The following is a 17738-nucleotide window of genomic DNA, read 5'->3' on the forward strand; positions in this document are numbered from 1 at the left end:
TTAAACCTTGACATACTTAAATATAGTGAAAATAAATTCATTTGTTTCAAATAATTGCTAAATAAATATTCATTTTCTTATTTATTTACATTTATATTAAAACACATTCACTTTTCAATAACATATATTTCTTAGACCATTTAAGATATCCATAAATTTAAATGAGAAAGGTGAAGTATTTGAATATGTAAAACGTCATAGCAACCAAACAAATCTTACATGATTATTGCATAGTTTTGTTGTATGGCAGCAAAATAAATAAGAATGTATTTGGATTTCTATCCCCTTCCAGATAACACATGAATGCAAAATGATTACATTAACAGAATTAACAAATAATAAATTTAGATCTCCAGTATTGCTACAAATGGAATAGTTTAATTGTGCATCTTTATATATATAAATATATTTAGTATGGTATATGTATTATAACCATTATGTTCAGGTTCAAGTATGGCAGTATATATATATATATATATATATATATATATATATATATATATATATATATATATATATATATATATACTTTACATTCAATTTTAATTATATGTTTAATTTAATTCTTTTATTAAATTTTAGTTATAATAATAACTTTATTAAATAACCATAACACAATAGTTAGAGCTCGCACCCAACTGACTTAACTGACACTACATAATAGACAACCCAGTTGACTGAGACCAAAAGCATGCAAAGGTTAAGGGTGCTAACCTTACTCCAACATCAAAGAAACATGAGGTGGACACCTAAGACCTTGCTATCTCCCACTACCACCTTCATAAGCCAATAGGGCATGCTCAGTCCTCAGATTGGGAGGAATCGATGCCTATACTTGCAAGTTACATCCACTAGAAAACTCCATAGAACATCATATATGCATATACATGAGTAATATATATCATCAATAGAATGAAGATGATTGTGAACCCATATGCCTCTCAGAATTAGTGATATGAGATTCCAATCGATTACCATATTTGTGTTAGTATCATAATCACTTCCAATTCTATTTTCAATAACATGTAATTCTAGCATATTGCGAGTAAAGCATATATCACTTCCTATTCTAAACATTTGCAAAATCAAAATTTCACTGCAAACACTACCATGCATCTAGTCAAAACAGCAAATCTAATCATAAGTCCATCAAAACATAGATAAGCAAGATAGGTAAAGGTATCGCGTCCTCCTAATGAGTGATCATCCACGGAGCTAAACATAAATCCAACTTCAATATTTAATCAGGAACATTGAATTAACATCACCATAGTAATTATCACAATCATAACATGTCCATTTTTTATTAAAGATAATTTCAATTATCAAGAATGAAAGATGAAGCAAGGAGTATCAAGAAAACATTCAAGCCCATAATATCTAACAAATTTAATCACATAAGATAGATAAGAGATGGGCACTACACTAAGCAAGCACTTTCTCATTGATAGCTAGTAGTTTATTCATTGATATCATTCTCTTTCTAAATATACAACATTGTAAGATAAATACGAATTTTAACATTATAATATTTCAAAAATAAACACTATACCACTACGTGACACCTATTACTAAATATTATATAGCTCAACAAGAAATCAACAACAAATTTACATTCCATTCATACTTAAAAATGATATTTATCTTCTTTTTTTTTTTTTAATTTTTTTTTTTTTTTTTTAAAATCACTAAATTCTAAATAAAAATGTCAAGAGGAGCTTCTTGGACTCGAGCATTTCTATAGTCTTTGAAAAGAAAGGGTTTATAACGATGTGGATAGTGTTCATCTATGAGCTCCTCTGGTACACGCACCTCTTTTTCCTTCAAAAAATTCCAGAAGAAACCGATAGAAAGACGAGGCTCCTTCCCCTCATATGCTACACGATGCTCCACACTCCAACATCTATCATTGCTCCATATCTGTAGCCAAAAAAATATCAGAATTCATCTAAAGAAATAATTGAGTTTAAACTAGATTTAGGAATCTCCCTACCTTTAGAGCGCTGGCTATGATGACAGTGAATGATCCAGCAAGAGGTTTTACAGTGAACCATTCACCTTGTTTAGAGCGCATTTCAAGACCAACCACTTGGTCATTATATAGAATTGTCATCACACCCAAATCTGTGTGCTCCTTGAGAAGAATATCATTAGTGTTGCTTGATTTTTCACGCAGAGAGAAATAATTGAGACGAAGCAAAGCTTCACATTCTGCAAAATCAATCTCAAAATGTTTGCTGAGTTGCAAACCTTCAAGGATAAGTTTTATTAGGGAATTTGTTAGATCAGCTAACTTGGAACTGTATGTTCTTAGGCTATCACTGCACAACATGTCCAAAAAATTAAAATTATTATATTTGTATTCAATCAAGTAATAATTAATTTAAATAATAGAGTTTAGATTCATTATAGAATATTATAAAATTTAAATGTTAAAATACAATGAAAATTAAATATTTAAATAAAGAAAGGAAGGAAATAAATTCAATGCATGTACTTTTAGTTTTGATTTTAATGTGAAGTTTTTTATTTAGGTGTTAGAAAATCATCTATCAATGTCTTGAAATTTTAGTCTATATCTTTGACTAGGAAATCTAAATATACAAGGTCACAAAAGTGATTGTATACCCATGCAACACATCTCATTGATTCTTAATAGTCTAAAACTTGTCCAACCTTAAAATTTTGAGATCTAAATGTTATAAGGACTGGTGGTCTATATAAAAACCTTTAGGGAAGGCATTGATTTGCAAACATTATTTTCTCCTCAATTAAAACCTTAGTTGTACCAAGTTTATGTCTCTATGTGAAAATCAAAGACAAAAGCAAGAGTGGAACATACCTAGGACAATGGCACAAGAAAACAAATGGAAAATAGATTATTTGTTAAGCTCATGGATCTAAATGTTAAACCTTACTAAATGTTAATCTATACTAAATGCATTTATCTATATTATTTCCTTTAGTAGCTATTCCTAATAACACATGGATGATGAAAAGAAACCTTTCATAGTACATGTTGGCAAACAAATCCACCAACATTTATTTTCTTTTATACCAACACACCTTTTCCCTCCTTTTAGTACTTTTCCACGTAACTTTTTGCTTTCTCCCAATATATTTGATTCATTTATGACAAATTATTAATTTTGACAAGAAATATAGCTCTTGGATTTTGGTTATTAATTGTTTACCATATAAATGATTTTGTTTCTATCACCCCATCCTCCATTGCTTACATTTTCCCTTGGATAAATATCTAGCCCATACCTAAAATATCCAACCAATAGTAGCATACAACTTTACAAGTGGACCCAAATAAGTATCTGATGCAACTAAACACATCTCCAAAGATGGACCATGAATAAATATTTATTTTATACGTTAAAACATTTATTTTCTTATACAAGGTGTATAACAAATTTTTTCCCAAAAAATATTTCATTTTCTAAATTTATATGAATTTATCCATACTTTTTGGGAGCTACTTCTACTCAAGCTCTCCATCAACTTATGTGTCATAATACTATCTATAATATATTTTTCTTTTTTCCAAACACATTCTTTGTGGGCTCATATTGGTTCTAGGTACACACTAGTTTATGTGTCATGTTTTAATTTACACTAGTTTTAATTTTTGTTGTGCATCTACTTTGTAGTAGGATACACATTGGTTAAATCAACTTCATATTGTCTTATGTGTCATTAAATCTTAGATAACAAAAAATCTTTTTCAATGCATATGCTTAGGGTGGAATATTTATGAATTCACATTATGTTTCATGACATATTTCTCTATCTTTTACAACTCATTATAGTTGTGTTTCATAGCTATTACATGTTTTGAATAATAATTACATACTTTTAACAAAAAACACTTGATATATGAACAACTAATATCATGTGTACAGTAATGAGAAATGAATTCTTTCCATAAGTACTAAAAGTTATTGAGGCATCATTTGAAGGTCCAATGCTTTATCCTAACATACTTATTCATTTTTAATTAACACATTTATATTTTCATATATAATTCATAAATTCACATGCATGCCAAAGTAGGGGGGAATGTAAAGGATAAAAGTATGTATCATATATTTTAACAACACTTTCTATATAGTTGAAGTGCTCAATCAATTTATTTGGTTCATGAATTAGCCCCTACCCATAACCTATTAGCTAAATTCATTTGCACACATCCCTAGGCCATGCAATACTATAGACTAGGTTATCTAGCTTGACCTAGTAGACCACATTCAATCATTATATCTCACACTCCAAATCCAACCCTTTTTGTATCCATCTACTATCTATTTGGTTTACATGCCAAAAAATCTGAATTGAGTAATTATGGACATGTAAGTATAAAGAACATATAGATAATCAACATCTGTAAACTGGCAACAAGAATCGCTCAAGAGATATTTGGTTCTAAAGAATACAAAGTTGAATTCTACATCTTGACATTTATGTTTTGTGCACAACAAATTGTCCATATCTAGAGGTTTGACTACTACTAGGACAAGCTTAGGATTCCTCCTCTTATTTTAAAACAACCCTTTTTATTTTGCGAAGCATAAAATTATTCAAAAACAAGTCAAAAAAATGAATAATAGATTGCATCTTATTCTTGTTTCAATAGTGGCACTCCCACTGGGCACCCAAACAAACCACTATGCTAAGGCAAAAGCTACTTACACTAGTTTAAACATGGCTATCAAAGAAGGGTTCAAAATGGTGTGGGTTGAGAAAGATTCACTTAACATCATTAGATGTGTGAGTAAACATACCAAGCCTAGCTGGACTATCAAGCACTTAATTTAGGAGTGCCACATCATGATTACAAAATTGGATGAATTCAAAATTTCCCATGTTTATCGGGAAGGTAACATGCCATCCAACCACCTTGCAAATATTAGTGTGGATTATATGAACATAAGGTGGTTGATGGGAAGGGAAACTTTCTTGATACAATTGTGTGAATTGACAAGAAAGAACACCGAATGTATTGGCCACTCATATCACATTAATGATGACAAATTGCCAAATGAGTAGTGATCTTTCATGTGATTTTAGTTTGAATTTCAAAACCAAGGTTTCTAGAGCTTTCTTCTGTGTCTGGTTTTTCATTGCCTGGTTTGGCTTTGGTGCTTACACCCAATTTACAAAGGTAGATTGCTTATGGGAGGTGACAAAAATAGAATGGAGCTTACTTCCTATGAGAAATGGGAAAAGAGTAGGGAGTTGTTGACAAAGATTACTGATGGGGGCCTTGTGTCATATTCAAGAGGCTTTATGGCAATGACCCAAAAATGCCATAGGATTTTGTGAATGGTTGGAAGAAAGGTATCCTCACGGACTTTGGAGCAGAGTTTAGAATTGGTGAAGCCTTCATTGTGGTGATAACTAGCTTGCAGATCGATGGCAATAAGTTTTACATAGAGAGGAAGAAGGTGAAAGAAGTCATTTTGGGCTTCTTTGACAAACAAAGCAAGAGAAACAGGGTCCGAAAGATGGAAAACAATGGTTATAATAGGAAGGACCCGCAATCACTTTGAGTAGATATGGCTGAAGTGATAATGAGGTACATTAGACTTGATGATAGTTATGCCAGTATATTCTCTTACCACTTTATGATATTGAATCATTTTAGGCATAACAGAAGAATTTATTTTCCTTTTTTCTTATTATCTTCTCTTCAAAATAGCCTTGCGAATCACGCCAAAAATAGTGACAACCTTGTCTTGCATGAGGGGTTAATCATGCTCATCATGGAATATTCCAAAGATCCCTAGTTGTCAAAACCCCTAATTCTTTGACCAACCCTAATGTACAAATTGTGTTTGACATGGGGATGGAGGAAGAGGGGTCTGGTATGGCTATGGACTGGCGAGACCTTAATGTCTCAGAAGATCTAGACTATTTTCCCTCTCAGGAGGAGGCCCCCCCTGAAAATATTACACTTGGCACTAGTAGCAGTAGAAGAAACAAACACCGCAGATGGGCTACCAGTAAATATAAAACTCCAAACCCCAATTTACAGGGTTCTGGGCAACCAAGTACGAAAAAGTCTAAATTAGGAAAAATAGGGGAAGCCAAGGGAAAGCAGAAGGAAATAAAGCTTGACATCCCCATTAAAGTTGAATAGGGGAATACTCAAAAAGATTCTAATTTTGATATTCTCCTTAATAATTGTATTAAAAAAGCCATGAAAATTACTTTCTTTGTGTCAGCAAGGAGATCAACATGCTAAAGGAAGGAATTAAGGGCATTATTGACACCTATACTGAGACACCCATGGCAAGAAAAACTGACGAAATTATCTGAATGACACATAAAGTATCAGAAGATGTTAAGATCATGAAAATGGATCATGAAACAAGGATTGGTCGGTTGGAAATAAGCTTGGAAGAGCTTAAAGGCAACCTAGGGAATCTGGTTGATATTAGCAGGGAAGCCATGAATAATAGCATTGAGGGTCTCAAAAAGGTCAATGTGATGATTGTGGACCAAAGAGCCCAATTGGTCATTAGTATCCCACCCTCAGACACCAAATAGAAGAAGAAAATCCAGGAGCCAAACTTGCAGTTACGAGATCATATATCACTACTGGCCCTTATACGAGGATGAGGAGCAGGAACCAAGACAATCTAGTACCTCCAAGTTCATCATTGAAGAGCTCGAGGAAGTTAACACGAGTATGATCCAAAAGAAATCGGAGCTGATCCAATCTCTGGTTTAGTGGTTTCTTTAGTTTTTTCGATTAGTGGTTTTTGTGTGAGTGTGAGTGTGAGTGTGGCCCCTGTTTCTGTGGCTGTTTTTTCATTGTTTTTGAACTAGTTAGCTTCTGTTTAATTTTTTGTATTTTTATCTAACTAGATTTTAGGTCCCTGTAAAACCTGTTTACCTTAATAAAAAACGATAACATCTTATTTGTTAATTAATATTAAATAATAAGATAATTATCTAACTAAACATTCAAAGAAATAAATAAGAACTAAAGCTATGAAATATCCAAGAATGAGAAAAGAGGTGATTGAAGGAATAAATCTATTATCAAACACTCCATGATTTTACCAAAAACAAATAATACCCAATTAAACAAAATTGAACTTAAATTAAAATACTGATTAATTGAAACGATAGAAATGAATTTCAGATTGCCTTAAAAAATCAAACAAGTTGTATAACATACCAAAATTCAGGATTTCCTTGGGGCCATAGCTTTTGTGCATATTGCTGAATCGAATCAGAAGCCAGTACTGCTGGGAAACATATGGCCTCGCCAGATGAAAGACCAACGCCCTTCGAATACCCATCAAATGGAAGACAAACGGCTCTTTCTTTTACTTGGGGTGGAAGACTGAAAAGACCTCGAGAAACTGAATCCACTGTGTTTAGAAGCTCCTTTTCGACTCCATGATTCACCACACGAAAAGCTCCCCACTGTTGGGCAGCTTCTTTTACTTGATTGCACAGCCTCTGAAGATCAGGATCACCTTCTTTTAACTCTGATTGAAGAACAGAAATATCTATTACAGGGAGCTCAGCCTCTGGAAAAACCATTGTCAGATGAAAATTGTAACGCAGAAGGGTTAGGATTAATGGTGAAGGGTTGGCATGAGAGAGATTAAGTGCATCTGACAGTCAAGTTGACGAAGCACGAGCTAAGTCACGTTGGTCAACTTTGATAGAATATTTTTGGCGTGGATGTGTAAATTTGATGGTGGACCTTCCTGTCTAGCAAATTGTTTTTGCGATGATTGTTCATTTGAAAGTGTCATTAAAATATTAAAATGCATCTTAATATAAATAAGATTAAATATATATCTAATTTATATTTGTAGGATCTTATATAATATTTTATGGTACAAATGTTTAAATATGGTCATATGACCGTTACATTTAGGCCTCGGTTATTTGCACTTAGTGGCTGTCTTTTTCAATAGAAGCTTTTAGTTAATTGTCTTAGACTATTTGTGATACTTGTAGAAATGTTTCTAATAAGAAAATTAGTTGGATTTCATTAGTTTGTTTAGTGTTTCAAAGAGAATTTGATTAATTGTTAAAAAATGTTAGTATATCAATTATATCATTAATAGTAATTTGAGTTTTAAAAACATGTATGTGTCTATATATGAAATTAAGAGAAGTTTTCCGATCTATATAAGTATGGTCAATTGAGTTACTTATCACTCCTAAATAATTCAATGCATTTGAAACATAATATACATAAAATGGATTGTTACCTTAATAACTTATATTTAGCTTTGTGATTATTTGAAAGTTACATCTAAATCACCCATAAAAATAAAGGTAGGTCATTGAAAGGTAACAAGCTCGTATCTTAAAACTTTGGGTTTTATTTGCCATTCCTCCTAGTAGGAAATAAATATTTTCACGTAACCCAAAAAATAGATCAAAATTGATGTATTTATATTTTGAAATACAATTCACTAGAGTTAGTTGACCAATTATTGAACATCATGATTAGCCTTCTTTTGAAAATAATTGTGCATGGAACACTTCAACTAATTAATTATTGTTTAGAAGAGAACACCGAAGGGATAAGAAGAATATAATTATAGAAATTAGTGTACAACTTGTTCTAATAACCATGTTTCCTTTAGAATTCTTGTTGAGGATAGTAGAGGAAACATGGTCTACAAACTTGAGTGGAATTCCACTTCATGGTCCACTAATTATAGATTCTATCTCCTTTAGCAACTAGAACTAAAAATTAGTCAAATAAAAAATGAAATACATGTTTTGTACCTTTTAACTATTTATAAATGAATGCAATAATTTAGAAATATAAAGAAATGAAGCATGAAAATTACACTAAACACAAATATACACTTGGAGAAACCCTATAGGACCAAAAAAGTTCTAGTAAAAGTGATATTCAAAATTCTCATGTCACTATATCTCAACATTCTATCGAGGTACATTTTTATTATTACATGGACCTTCATGAGCCCATGAAACATGTAAACATAGTTCAACATCTATAGACATGCTTGCAACTTCATGAAAGTTTTATAAATCAACTTGTGAATCTCTGTTCGAGTGCCTAAGGAAGGTAAAAATATGATTGAGTTTTCAACTAACATTTTAATATTTAATAAATTATAATAAATTTTTTCCATTGAATACAATCTACTTGGAAGTGAAAGAGATAGCATTTGGAAATATTGATCTCTCTAATGAAACAAACAATAAATGAGACAACTCAAGTGAGGGTATATGAACTAAATCTTCAAAGTAAAAAATGGCTAAAGAGAAGAAAAAGGGCCCTAATTTGTCTCATTTTGTGATTGGGGACAAAAGGAAGACCAATACCCCTCATGCTAAGAAGATTTTGGAGAAACCAAGTGTGAATGCTAAAAAGATGATGGATGAGAAGGTAGGGAACAAGGCCAACATCTGTGATTCTGAGATGGACCCCCAAGAGAATGGAATTACACATAGCAATCCTTGTTGAAATAGAGAAAGAAGGACATGGGACATGTTGATGGTGGGAAAGGACGTGACAAAGGGACAAAACAAGCTTTTCAATTGGATGGTGTCTGAAATCAACTTAATTTTAAAGGGAAGGGTTAATACCCTTAATGAAAAAGTGGATTTGGGGAAGAATAGTTTGAACAGGATCCCTACTTTGGACAACACTAATAAAATGATTTCTCTTATCCAAAATGTGGCCAAGGATGTGAAAACTATGAAGATGGGTCATGAGGATAAGATTGGACATCTAGAAGATACCATTGCCAAGGTACATGATAAACTTAGTGTTATTGTGGCTGTGAGTAGAATAGCTATGTAAATTAGTATTGATTGTATCAAACAACATAATGAAAAGGTGCAGACTCTTGATGGTTTGACAAAAGGTAGCTCTAGCCCTCTTTCAACAATTAGGGAGGACAAAGGGAAGAATGTTGCAGTAGATCAACATGGGATGGGTATAGGACCTTCTCTTGGTCCCTCAACTAGAACATACAACCACGATAAAGGTAAGATTGACCAAGCTCATATTTTCCATGATGTTCTGAACATCAACTTGAAGGATTTATTAGCAAGAATGTAGAAACTATAAAAATGTTAAAGAATCTATAATAGGATTTCGAGTTTGTAGACCCTCTGGTTTCCTTTTTCTTAGATGTTGGCCAGATTTTAGTTTGTGTTTGGTTTTCTCATGGTGCTTTTTATCCTTTTTTGTTAAGGGTATTGGGGTCCCTTCAAAACCTATTTTACTCTAATAAAAAACTACAAATGAGACAACTACTTTAAGTTGTATAGGTTTTTCATGACTTTATTAGTTGAAAGTGAATGAAAAAAATATTTCATTCACATGTCAAGATTTTTTATTTTAGATCACACCTCTTAAATTAGGAGACTCTTGGTCCCCAAAATCTTAGAAACTCATCAAGTGAGGAATTTCTTCCTCATGCCATAATTTAGATGGATTTTTACCTTTCTTGGCATAGGAATTGTCAAGATCTCATAATAGATGGCTAGTATTGATGAGCTAAGAATTTAGTGAAAATATAGGATGAGCAAGCAATAACATAATAGACTAGTTGAATTGATTGATTAATTAGTTGAGAAAGAAATACATATATTGCAGAGAAAATAACCACCTAGAATAGAAACTACTATCTAGAATAATGGCATGTCATTACATATAAGATTGCACACCTAAGTAATTATTATCCTAGTTAGATAACATCAACTAGAAAACTTATCTACAAGGAATATTTTAGGTAGAATATTCTACATTAACACCCCACCTTAAGTGTAGCTATGTGAATAAATGAAGAGATTAGTGTATGTTCCTTTAAAAAAATGTGTACAAGTTGATGATCAATAATAGGAGCCAAGAATCATCTACAAGAAAAACACCTATCACACAAAAGAGATCAAGCAAAGATTGTATGCTCTATAAAGACTAAAGAATTCTGTATAATGCACAAAAGAATTGAAGATTCAATATTGAAGGTGCACAATATTGGAGGTACTATTACAATGAATGAATGGCTTGCATTATAGAGAGCAAGAGATAACCTAATCCTAAAATTAGAAGAACTAAAGCAACACAAAGTAGGAGCTAAATTAAGCTAAACTAAAAGCTAAAAAAGCTAACTAGAAGTGCCTCTAAGTGAGCTCAAACTAAAAAAGCATATCACTTAGATGTAAATAAAGCACCTAAGTTTAGCTTAAGTGAAAATAAATTAAAGGACCTAATTAATAAATAATTAGATAATTGTCCTAAAGTCACTCCAACACCCCTCCTTAAGATTAACTTAGGGATAAGCTAAAGGCTAATGATGAATGGAAAATACATGCCTGAATGAGTCCCGACAACTAGGCCTGATTAGGTACTCATGTACAAACCAATGCAAATCAATGCAACTCACAAGAATGAGGTTTCTCTAAACTATGAAAAGGAGAAAAGTGACATGGGATAAAACCCCTCTCCAAAAATAAGATATGTAATGAAAAAGGTAGTACATGTGACTAAGATGAAGGACTCCAAGTGGCCCCCCAAGTACAAAATCAATCATAGAAGTACAATAAATATCCCCCCAATGTAGAAGTAGCTCCAAGACCAATGATGAATGCTTGAAGACTATACATGATCCACAGCCCGCAAACAACATATCTCCTCTTTGGAAGAAACCAATCCATTCGAGATAGAAGAAGCCACTCAAGCCATAACCAAAAGATGTAGGAATCCAAATCCAAAATGTATGTGCCTCTGTAAACTACTCAAATGTTGCTATGTACATGAATGATGAGGATGCCACAACTAAATCAGGTACTTGCCCAATAAATGTAGGATGTGACAAATTAGGACTCTGGAAAGGCTAATGAAGAACAAGCTCCATGGGTGGTAAAGATGAGCTGATGTGGCTATCAATAAAGAGGAGATGAATATCCTCAATATAGATCTCTATATATGAAATATGAGACTCCATAAACAATGATGATATGTCTGCTAGATACGAATCCTAAATTGTTGTGTTTAGAAGAATAATATCGTAATAGACTGAATCAATGAGGGCTATGCATGAGTTAATGCCAATCTAATCAAGAACAGCAGAAGATGAAGATTATTGAGATGGGATCTCAATGTGAGGAGTAGGAACATGAAGATAGGCCTTTGATCCATCAGAACATGCAAGGCCTTTGATATACTCAAGCTCCTCTATAGTATTATCATCACAAGGCATGATATTTCCATGTGCAAGGGGAAAAAGACAATCTGTTGTAGGATCCTCTGAAAATTGAGAGATATGAGGGTCTCCAAAGATCTCCCAAAAGCAAGTCCAAAGTGAGCAAAGATTGTCAAGGTCTGATATAGAAAACACAATGTCATAATCAACACTAGGAAAAACCACACCTACAACATGGTAAGCAAGATTACCCCAAGCTGATTTACCTCTTGAAGTTGCTAATTTAGGTACAAGTCCATACAAATAAGGCAACATATCTAGCCACTTGAGACGTGTCAAGATGTCATGTCACCAAGACTCATAATTGTCCTTAGCCATTCAAACAACTAAAGGATGAACAAAAAAACCATGATACCTCCTCAAATAAAATTATCAAATCCCAATAATCTCGGCACATGTAAAGCACATCAAATATAACCCTTTCTAACAAACGGGTAAAAGCACAAACTTGTGTCACACTTTTATAAAGGAAGTGACCAACACAACTAAAATGGTTTAACTTTGACCACATAAAAGTGACATTTCTAAATTAAATTTGAAAATGATGTAAACGGATGAAATCTAGAAATATTAATGAAATTTATGTCTGTTATTTTTTAAACTAAAAAAAAAATGATTTTTTTAGTATATTCAAAGATTGATTTTTTATTGTTGAAAATCAGGGGTTCTAGTTGGCGTCACCAAAAGAAATAATTTTTTTTTTTTTTTCTTGATTTTAATTTTCCAAATGGATGACACATATATGCAATGCTAAAAAAAGAAAAATTAAATTTTGATGTATATTTTTCTCATAATAAAATTTTTAAGTCTAACATAGCTTGATTTGGTACTTTTCATTTGGCATCACCTTGTGTATTAAACTTATCATTATCAAAAAATAAATTATACCCTTTTGGAGAAGATTCTCTCAAAAAAATATTTTGTAAACTTTTTAAATATTATTTAATTATTTTTTTAAAATTTCAAATCCGCCTCTTTTCGAACTTGCAATGTTTAAAAAATAAAATATATTAACATTAATCAAAACATAAAAAAATTATATGTCCAGATTCTTGACTTCAAGCTCTACAAAAGGCATTTTTCAATTTTTGTAAGAAAATATTTTTCTTGAAGAAAAATATAGTAGAAGTGGAAAGTTTTGGAAATGTAGATGAAATGGTGATTTGGCTACCATATCACATGACACATAGACAGGGTCACAAACTGATTGCTTTGAAAATAAGTTAGACCAAACTTATTGTGTCATTTAGGTGCCACACAACCGCCACATAGGTTTCACCGAATCTAGTTCAACTGAACTTATTCAGTTGGCCTCAAGTGCGACACAACATTGTGCTTTAGCCCAAACAAACCCATCCAAAGTGCCAAAATATCCAAGTAATTGAGCATATAGTGAAAACACAAAAATCTCAATAAAATATACCTAGAGCACAATATGAAAAAGAGACCTAATATATGGATAGAGCACTCTAAGAGATTTTTGACAATGTATGGAAGTCAAAAAATGGAGTTTGTATATGTAAGATATGGCCTCAGAAGCTCAAAATTGAAGGATGACTTTGGAGGCCTAGTACGAAAAATTGGTGAATAATCTAATAAAAATACCTAAAGAATAATATTGGCAATGAGACCATCTTTCCAATGATATCTTGTTTGCCCAATTTCAACTCTGTATGACGAAGTTATAGACAAAAAACCACATGCTTCTTTTTAAGGCTTTGAGGTCTAAAAATAGAGAAACTCAATTAAATATAGCTCTGAATGGCTATTTTTGTGGGTCCACCAAATTTAGGGGACTGATTGATGACATCAAAATTGTGTAAGCCCTGTATGTACCTTCTCTTTGACTTTGCATTTTTTTCAAATAAAAATTTAATCCTTCCTTTCTTCAAATTCTTTTAACAAAAAGATTTATGCATGGACTTTTTTTTCTAACATATCCATTAATTTTTTCATTTTAAATTTTGACACATGTAATGATGCGCATGCAGGTGGTATGGCTATGTCAATTTTTATGCCTCGTAAAGTGTGCCAACCAATTTTTTTCCTTCAATTTTGATGATTTGATAGGCAATTTTGGGGTTTTGGGCCTTCTGAGCACGATGGTGACCTTATTTTTGTGCCAAAGTGCCCAATTTTTTGATCTATCCCCATATTTTGTCTCAATTTTTCTGCCCTCAACCAATTTGACTTTACTTTTCAATTGCTTAGTTTTTTATGAAACAACAATCAATCTGGGGGTTTTTCGATGTTGCAGATGCAATGGTGACCTCTATTTGATCCCAACCTACATAGAAAATTCACCTCAATGTGGGTCCCTGAAGCATGCAGATAGGAACTTGATAGATATGAAGCTTTGATACCATTTAAAAATTGATGATCAACCACAAGAGTCGAGAATCATCTGCAAGAAAAATACCTATCACACAAAAGAGATCAAGCAAAGATTTTATTCTCTATAACAACAAAAGAATTTTGTATAATGCACAAAATAATTAAAGATTTAATATTGAAGGTGCACAATATTGGAGGTACTATTATAATGAATAGATGACTTGTTTTATACAGAGCAAGAGATGCCCTAATCCTAAAATTAGAAGAACTAAAGAAAAAAAAAAGTATGAGCTAAATTAAGCTAAACTACAAGCTAAAAAAGGTAACTAGAAGTGCCTCTAAGTGAACTCAAACTAACAAAGAATAACACCTAGATCTAAATAAAGCACCTAAGTTTTTCTTAACTGAAAAATAAATTAAAGGACCTAAAATTAATAAATAATTAGATAATTGCCCTAAAATCACTCCAACCTTATGTAATATAGGAATTAGTCACATCCTATATGTGAAGTAGTCTAAATAGAATTGATATGCTTTGATCTATTTTTAGATTTGACATTACTCATGTAGTGGGAGTTTTTGGATATATGTGTAGTTATCCTTTCTAATATCTTGGCTTTTTTATTACCGATGTGATGATGAGTTTGCATGTTTCAGCATTTGGATCTATGAGCTATGCAATTGTGTGGGTTGATCACCTATTCAATTAATATGGGATGACTCGGATGTGGATTATTTATATCAACAAGATTGTTTCAACGTTAATGCGGACTTTGTTAGTTGGCCTTCTCTATGGTCATTTGTGCTTTGGTATGTTGCATTGAGATATGAGGATATATACAGAGAGACTTGATTTAGAGTTGATATGTTGATGACATGGAGTTTTATCTATGATGGTATACCATAGCTTGACGTATGGTTAGCTTGGATGAATTGCAATTTGATGTGGTTGGTATTCGAAGTGGTATGAGTAAGACAATTACTTAGATCCTTTATTATACTTTGAATCCAATGCTTATATTCATGTAAAGATTCCAGTGTAGGTTTCAATAACAATTGATGTGTTTCACCTTGATATGTTAATTTTTTCTTCTATATGTGACATGTTGGAGAATGTAAGGAGTTTTTTTTCTTGATGGTGGTTATCATGGTTTCTTTTGCAAGTATCTTGTTGGAGCATGAGAGAACAATAAAATATTTAGATGGTACATAAATGGCTAAGATATTAGTAGGGGAATGTTAGGATTAAGGTACAATCTACCTTGTAAATCCTATGACATGGTTCCAACATTCTTGGAAAGTGTCCTAAGACACAAAGAGTGTATTCAAAAAATATTTTATTCTATTTATTATCACTATTGTTTGTAATACATTCATAATCTGGGTGATCAGTTCCTCTAGTATAGTAGTTTAAATGTCTAAAGTTTAAATGCAATTTTGGTCTATTAATTTTGAATTTTTATCGTATTTTGTGTTATATTTATATGAGTGGATGTTCTTATTTGTTACAAATATGATTTACATTTATTATTCTCTAAGTAGTGTGTAAACATCATTTCTATTTGGTTCTACCATATTATAACCATATTTTATTTTTATATAATCCCACTTCATTTCTATTGTACAAAAAATATTAGGAAAATTCAATTTGTTTGTGATTATAATTTGCATAAATACTATAATAGTATGTTACTTGTACAATACAATACCCTCTAACCTTCACTTCAAATACAAATTCAACTATCAATTCATTGACAAGAATCAAACAAATGCAATCAAGAACATTGCAAAATTAAAAACACATTACATGAAGATCACATGATTCTATGCAAATTTATAAATATATTACAATTCTCATTATAATAGAAAATAATCAATGTACAAATATGGTTTGGTGAATGGTCATTTGATCATCGATAACTAATAGTTTAGTCATTGTTACAATTCTCATTCTAACAATGCAATATTATAAGACAAAATCAATTATATATTATAATAATTGAAGAACATGCATTATAATACTATATGACATTTGTTTTTGATTAAGGTAAACGGGTTTTACAGGGACCCAAAACCCAAAAGTTTTACATAATCTAGAAAATAAGCATTAAAGTCCAAAACCATTAGCAAAAGCTAAGTGAACTTGGGCCAAGCCCATAAAACAACCTACAATACAAAAACAAATAAGACTAGAAGAAACAGAGACCTACTGATAAGAATGCACCAAATCTGCATTCTTCTGAGTAACTTTCTTGTTGATAGCCTCCAACTCATCCATGATAAATTTGGAGCTATCTTGCTCCTAATTATTGCTCTTGGTACAAGTACACAGACCTGTTGTAGTATGGGGATCTGACCACCAGCACCCTTCACTTTCTTTTTCTACTTGGAGTCCAAAGGAGTCACACTGGCAATGGGATCAACCCTATAATCCGCAATCATATTATTGACCCTCATCAAGCCTTCTGAACTATTATTCATGGCGGCCTTGCTGATCTCAACTAGATTTTTCAAACTTCCTTTGATTTCTTCTACACTCACTTCCAAATTCCATATTCTTCTTTCATGATTTGATTTCATCTTATCCATGTCCTCACTAACTTTCTGGGTCAATTGGAGGATTTTCTTTGTTTTATTAGGTCCAGGGTTGTCTATAAAAGTATCTAAAATACCCTTTATGCCCTCTTTTAGGACTTCAATCTCCATGCCCATCTTCCGGAGACAATCCATCTGACTGTTGGCCACAAGGGAAATGTAATCATCCAAATTTGGGTCAATGACACCCTTCCCCTATTTCCCAAGATCAATGTCAATGGGGATTTCAATATTAATCTCATGTTCACTATCTATGTTGACCCCCCCCTTTCTATATTTGGGCCTCTTTGATTTGCAAGAGACAAAGTCAACAGACTTGGTCCCCATATTTTTGTATTTACTAGAGGCCCACCTAGGGTGTTTGTTGCACCTACTACTACTTGTCCCAGGGGTAATATTATGAATGAGTCCCTCACCATTAGGTGGACAATACTGACGATCGTCAAACAAATCTTGGTCCTGCTAGTCCTTGGAAAGCTCACTATCTTCCCCTTTCGAAACCATGTCATAAACCACCTGAACCTTTGGTTTGGAAGAAGAAACATGGGTTTTCATAATAGGGGATGACTTGACTTC

The 17738-nt window shown here is 32.4% G+C and overlaps 1 protein-coding gene across 2 annotated transcripts; it reads right to left on the minus strand.

Annotated features, from left to right (window-relative positions):
• Positions 1–1379: 1379 nt before the first annotated feature.
• LOC131064945 (2-oxoglutarate-dependent dioxygenase AOP3-like) lies at positions 1380–7607 on the minus strand. Of its 2 annotated transcripts, XM_059207257.1 has the most exons (4): positions 7196–7607; positions 2251–2321; positions 1994–2124; positions 1380–1920 (listed from the first exon to the last, which is right to left on the minus strand). In XM_059207257.1, exons 1-4 carry the CDS (start codon positions 7564–7566, stop codon positions 1696–1698), a joined length of 798 nt encoding a protein of 265 aa, XP_059063240.1. In that variant the 5' UTR covers positions 7567–7607; the 3' UTR covers positions 1380–1695. The 2 variants fall into 2 exon arrangements, with proteins under 2 accessions (XP_059063240.1, XP_059063239.1); XM_059207256.1 differs by having other exon boundaries at positions 1994–2321.
• Between the last annotated feature and the right edge of the window lie 10131 nt (positions 7608–17738).

Source organism: Cryptomeria japonica, chromosome 6, assembly GCF_030272615.1.
Source record: "Cryptomeria japonica chromosome 6, Sugi_1.0, whole genome shotgun sequence".
NCBI lineage: Eukaryota > Viridiplantae > Streptophyta > Pinopsida > Cupressales > Cupressaceae > Cryptomeria > Cryptomeria japonica.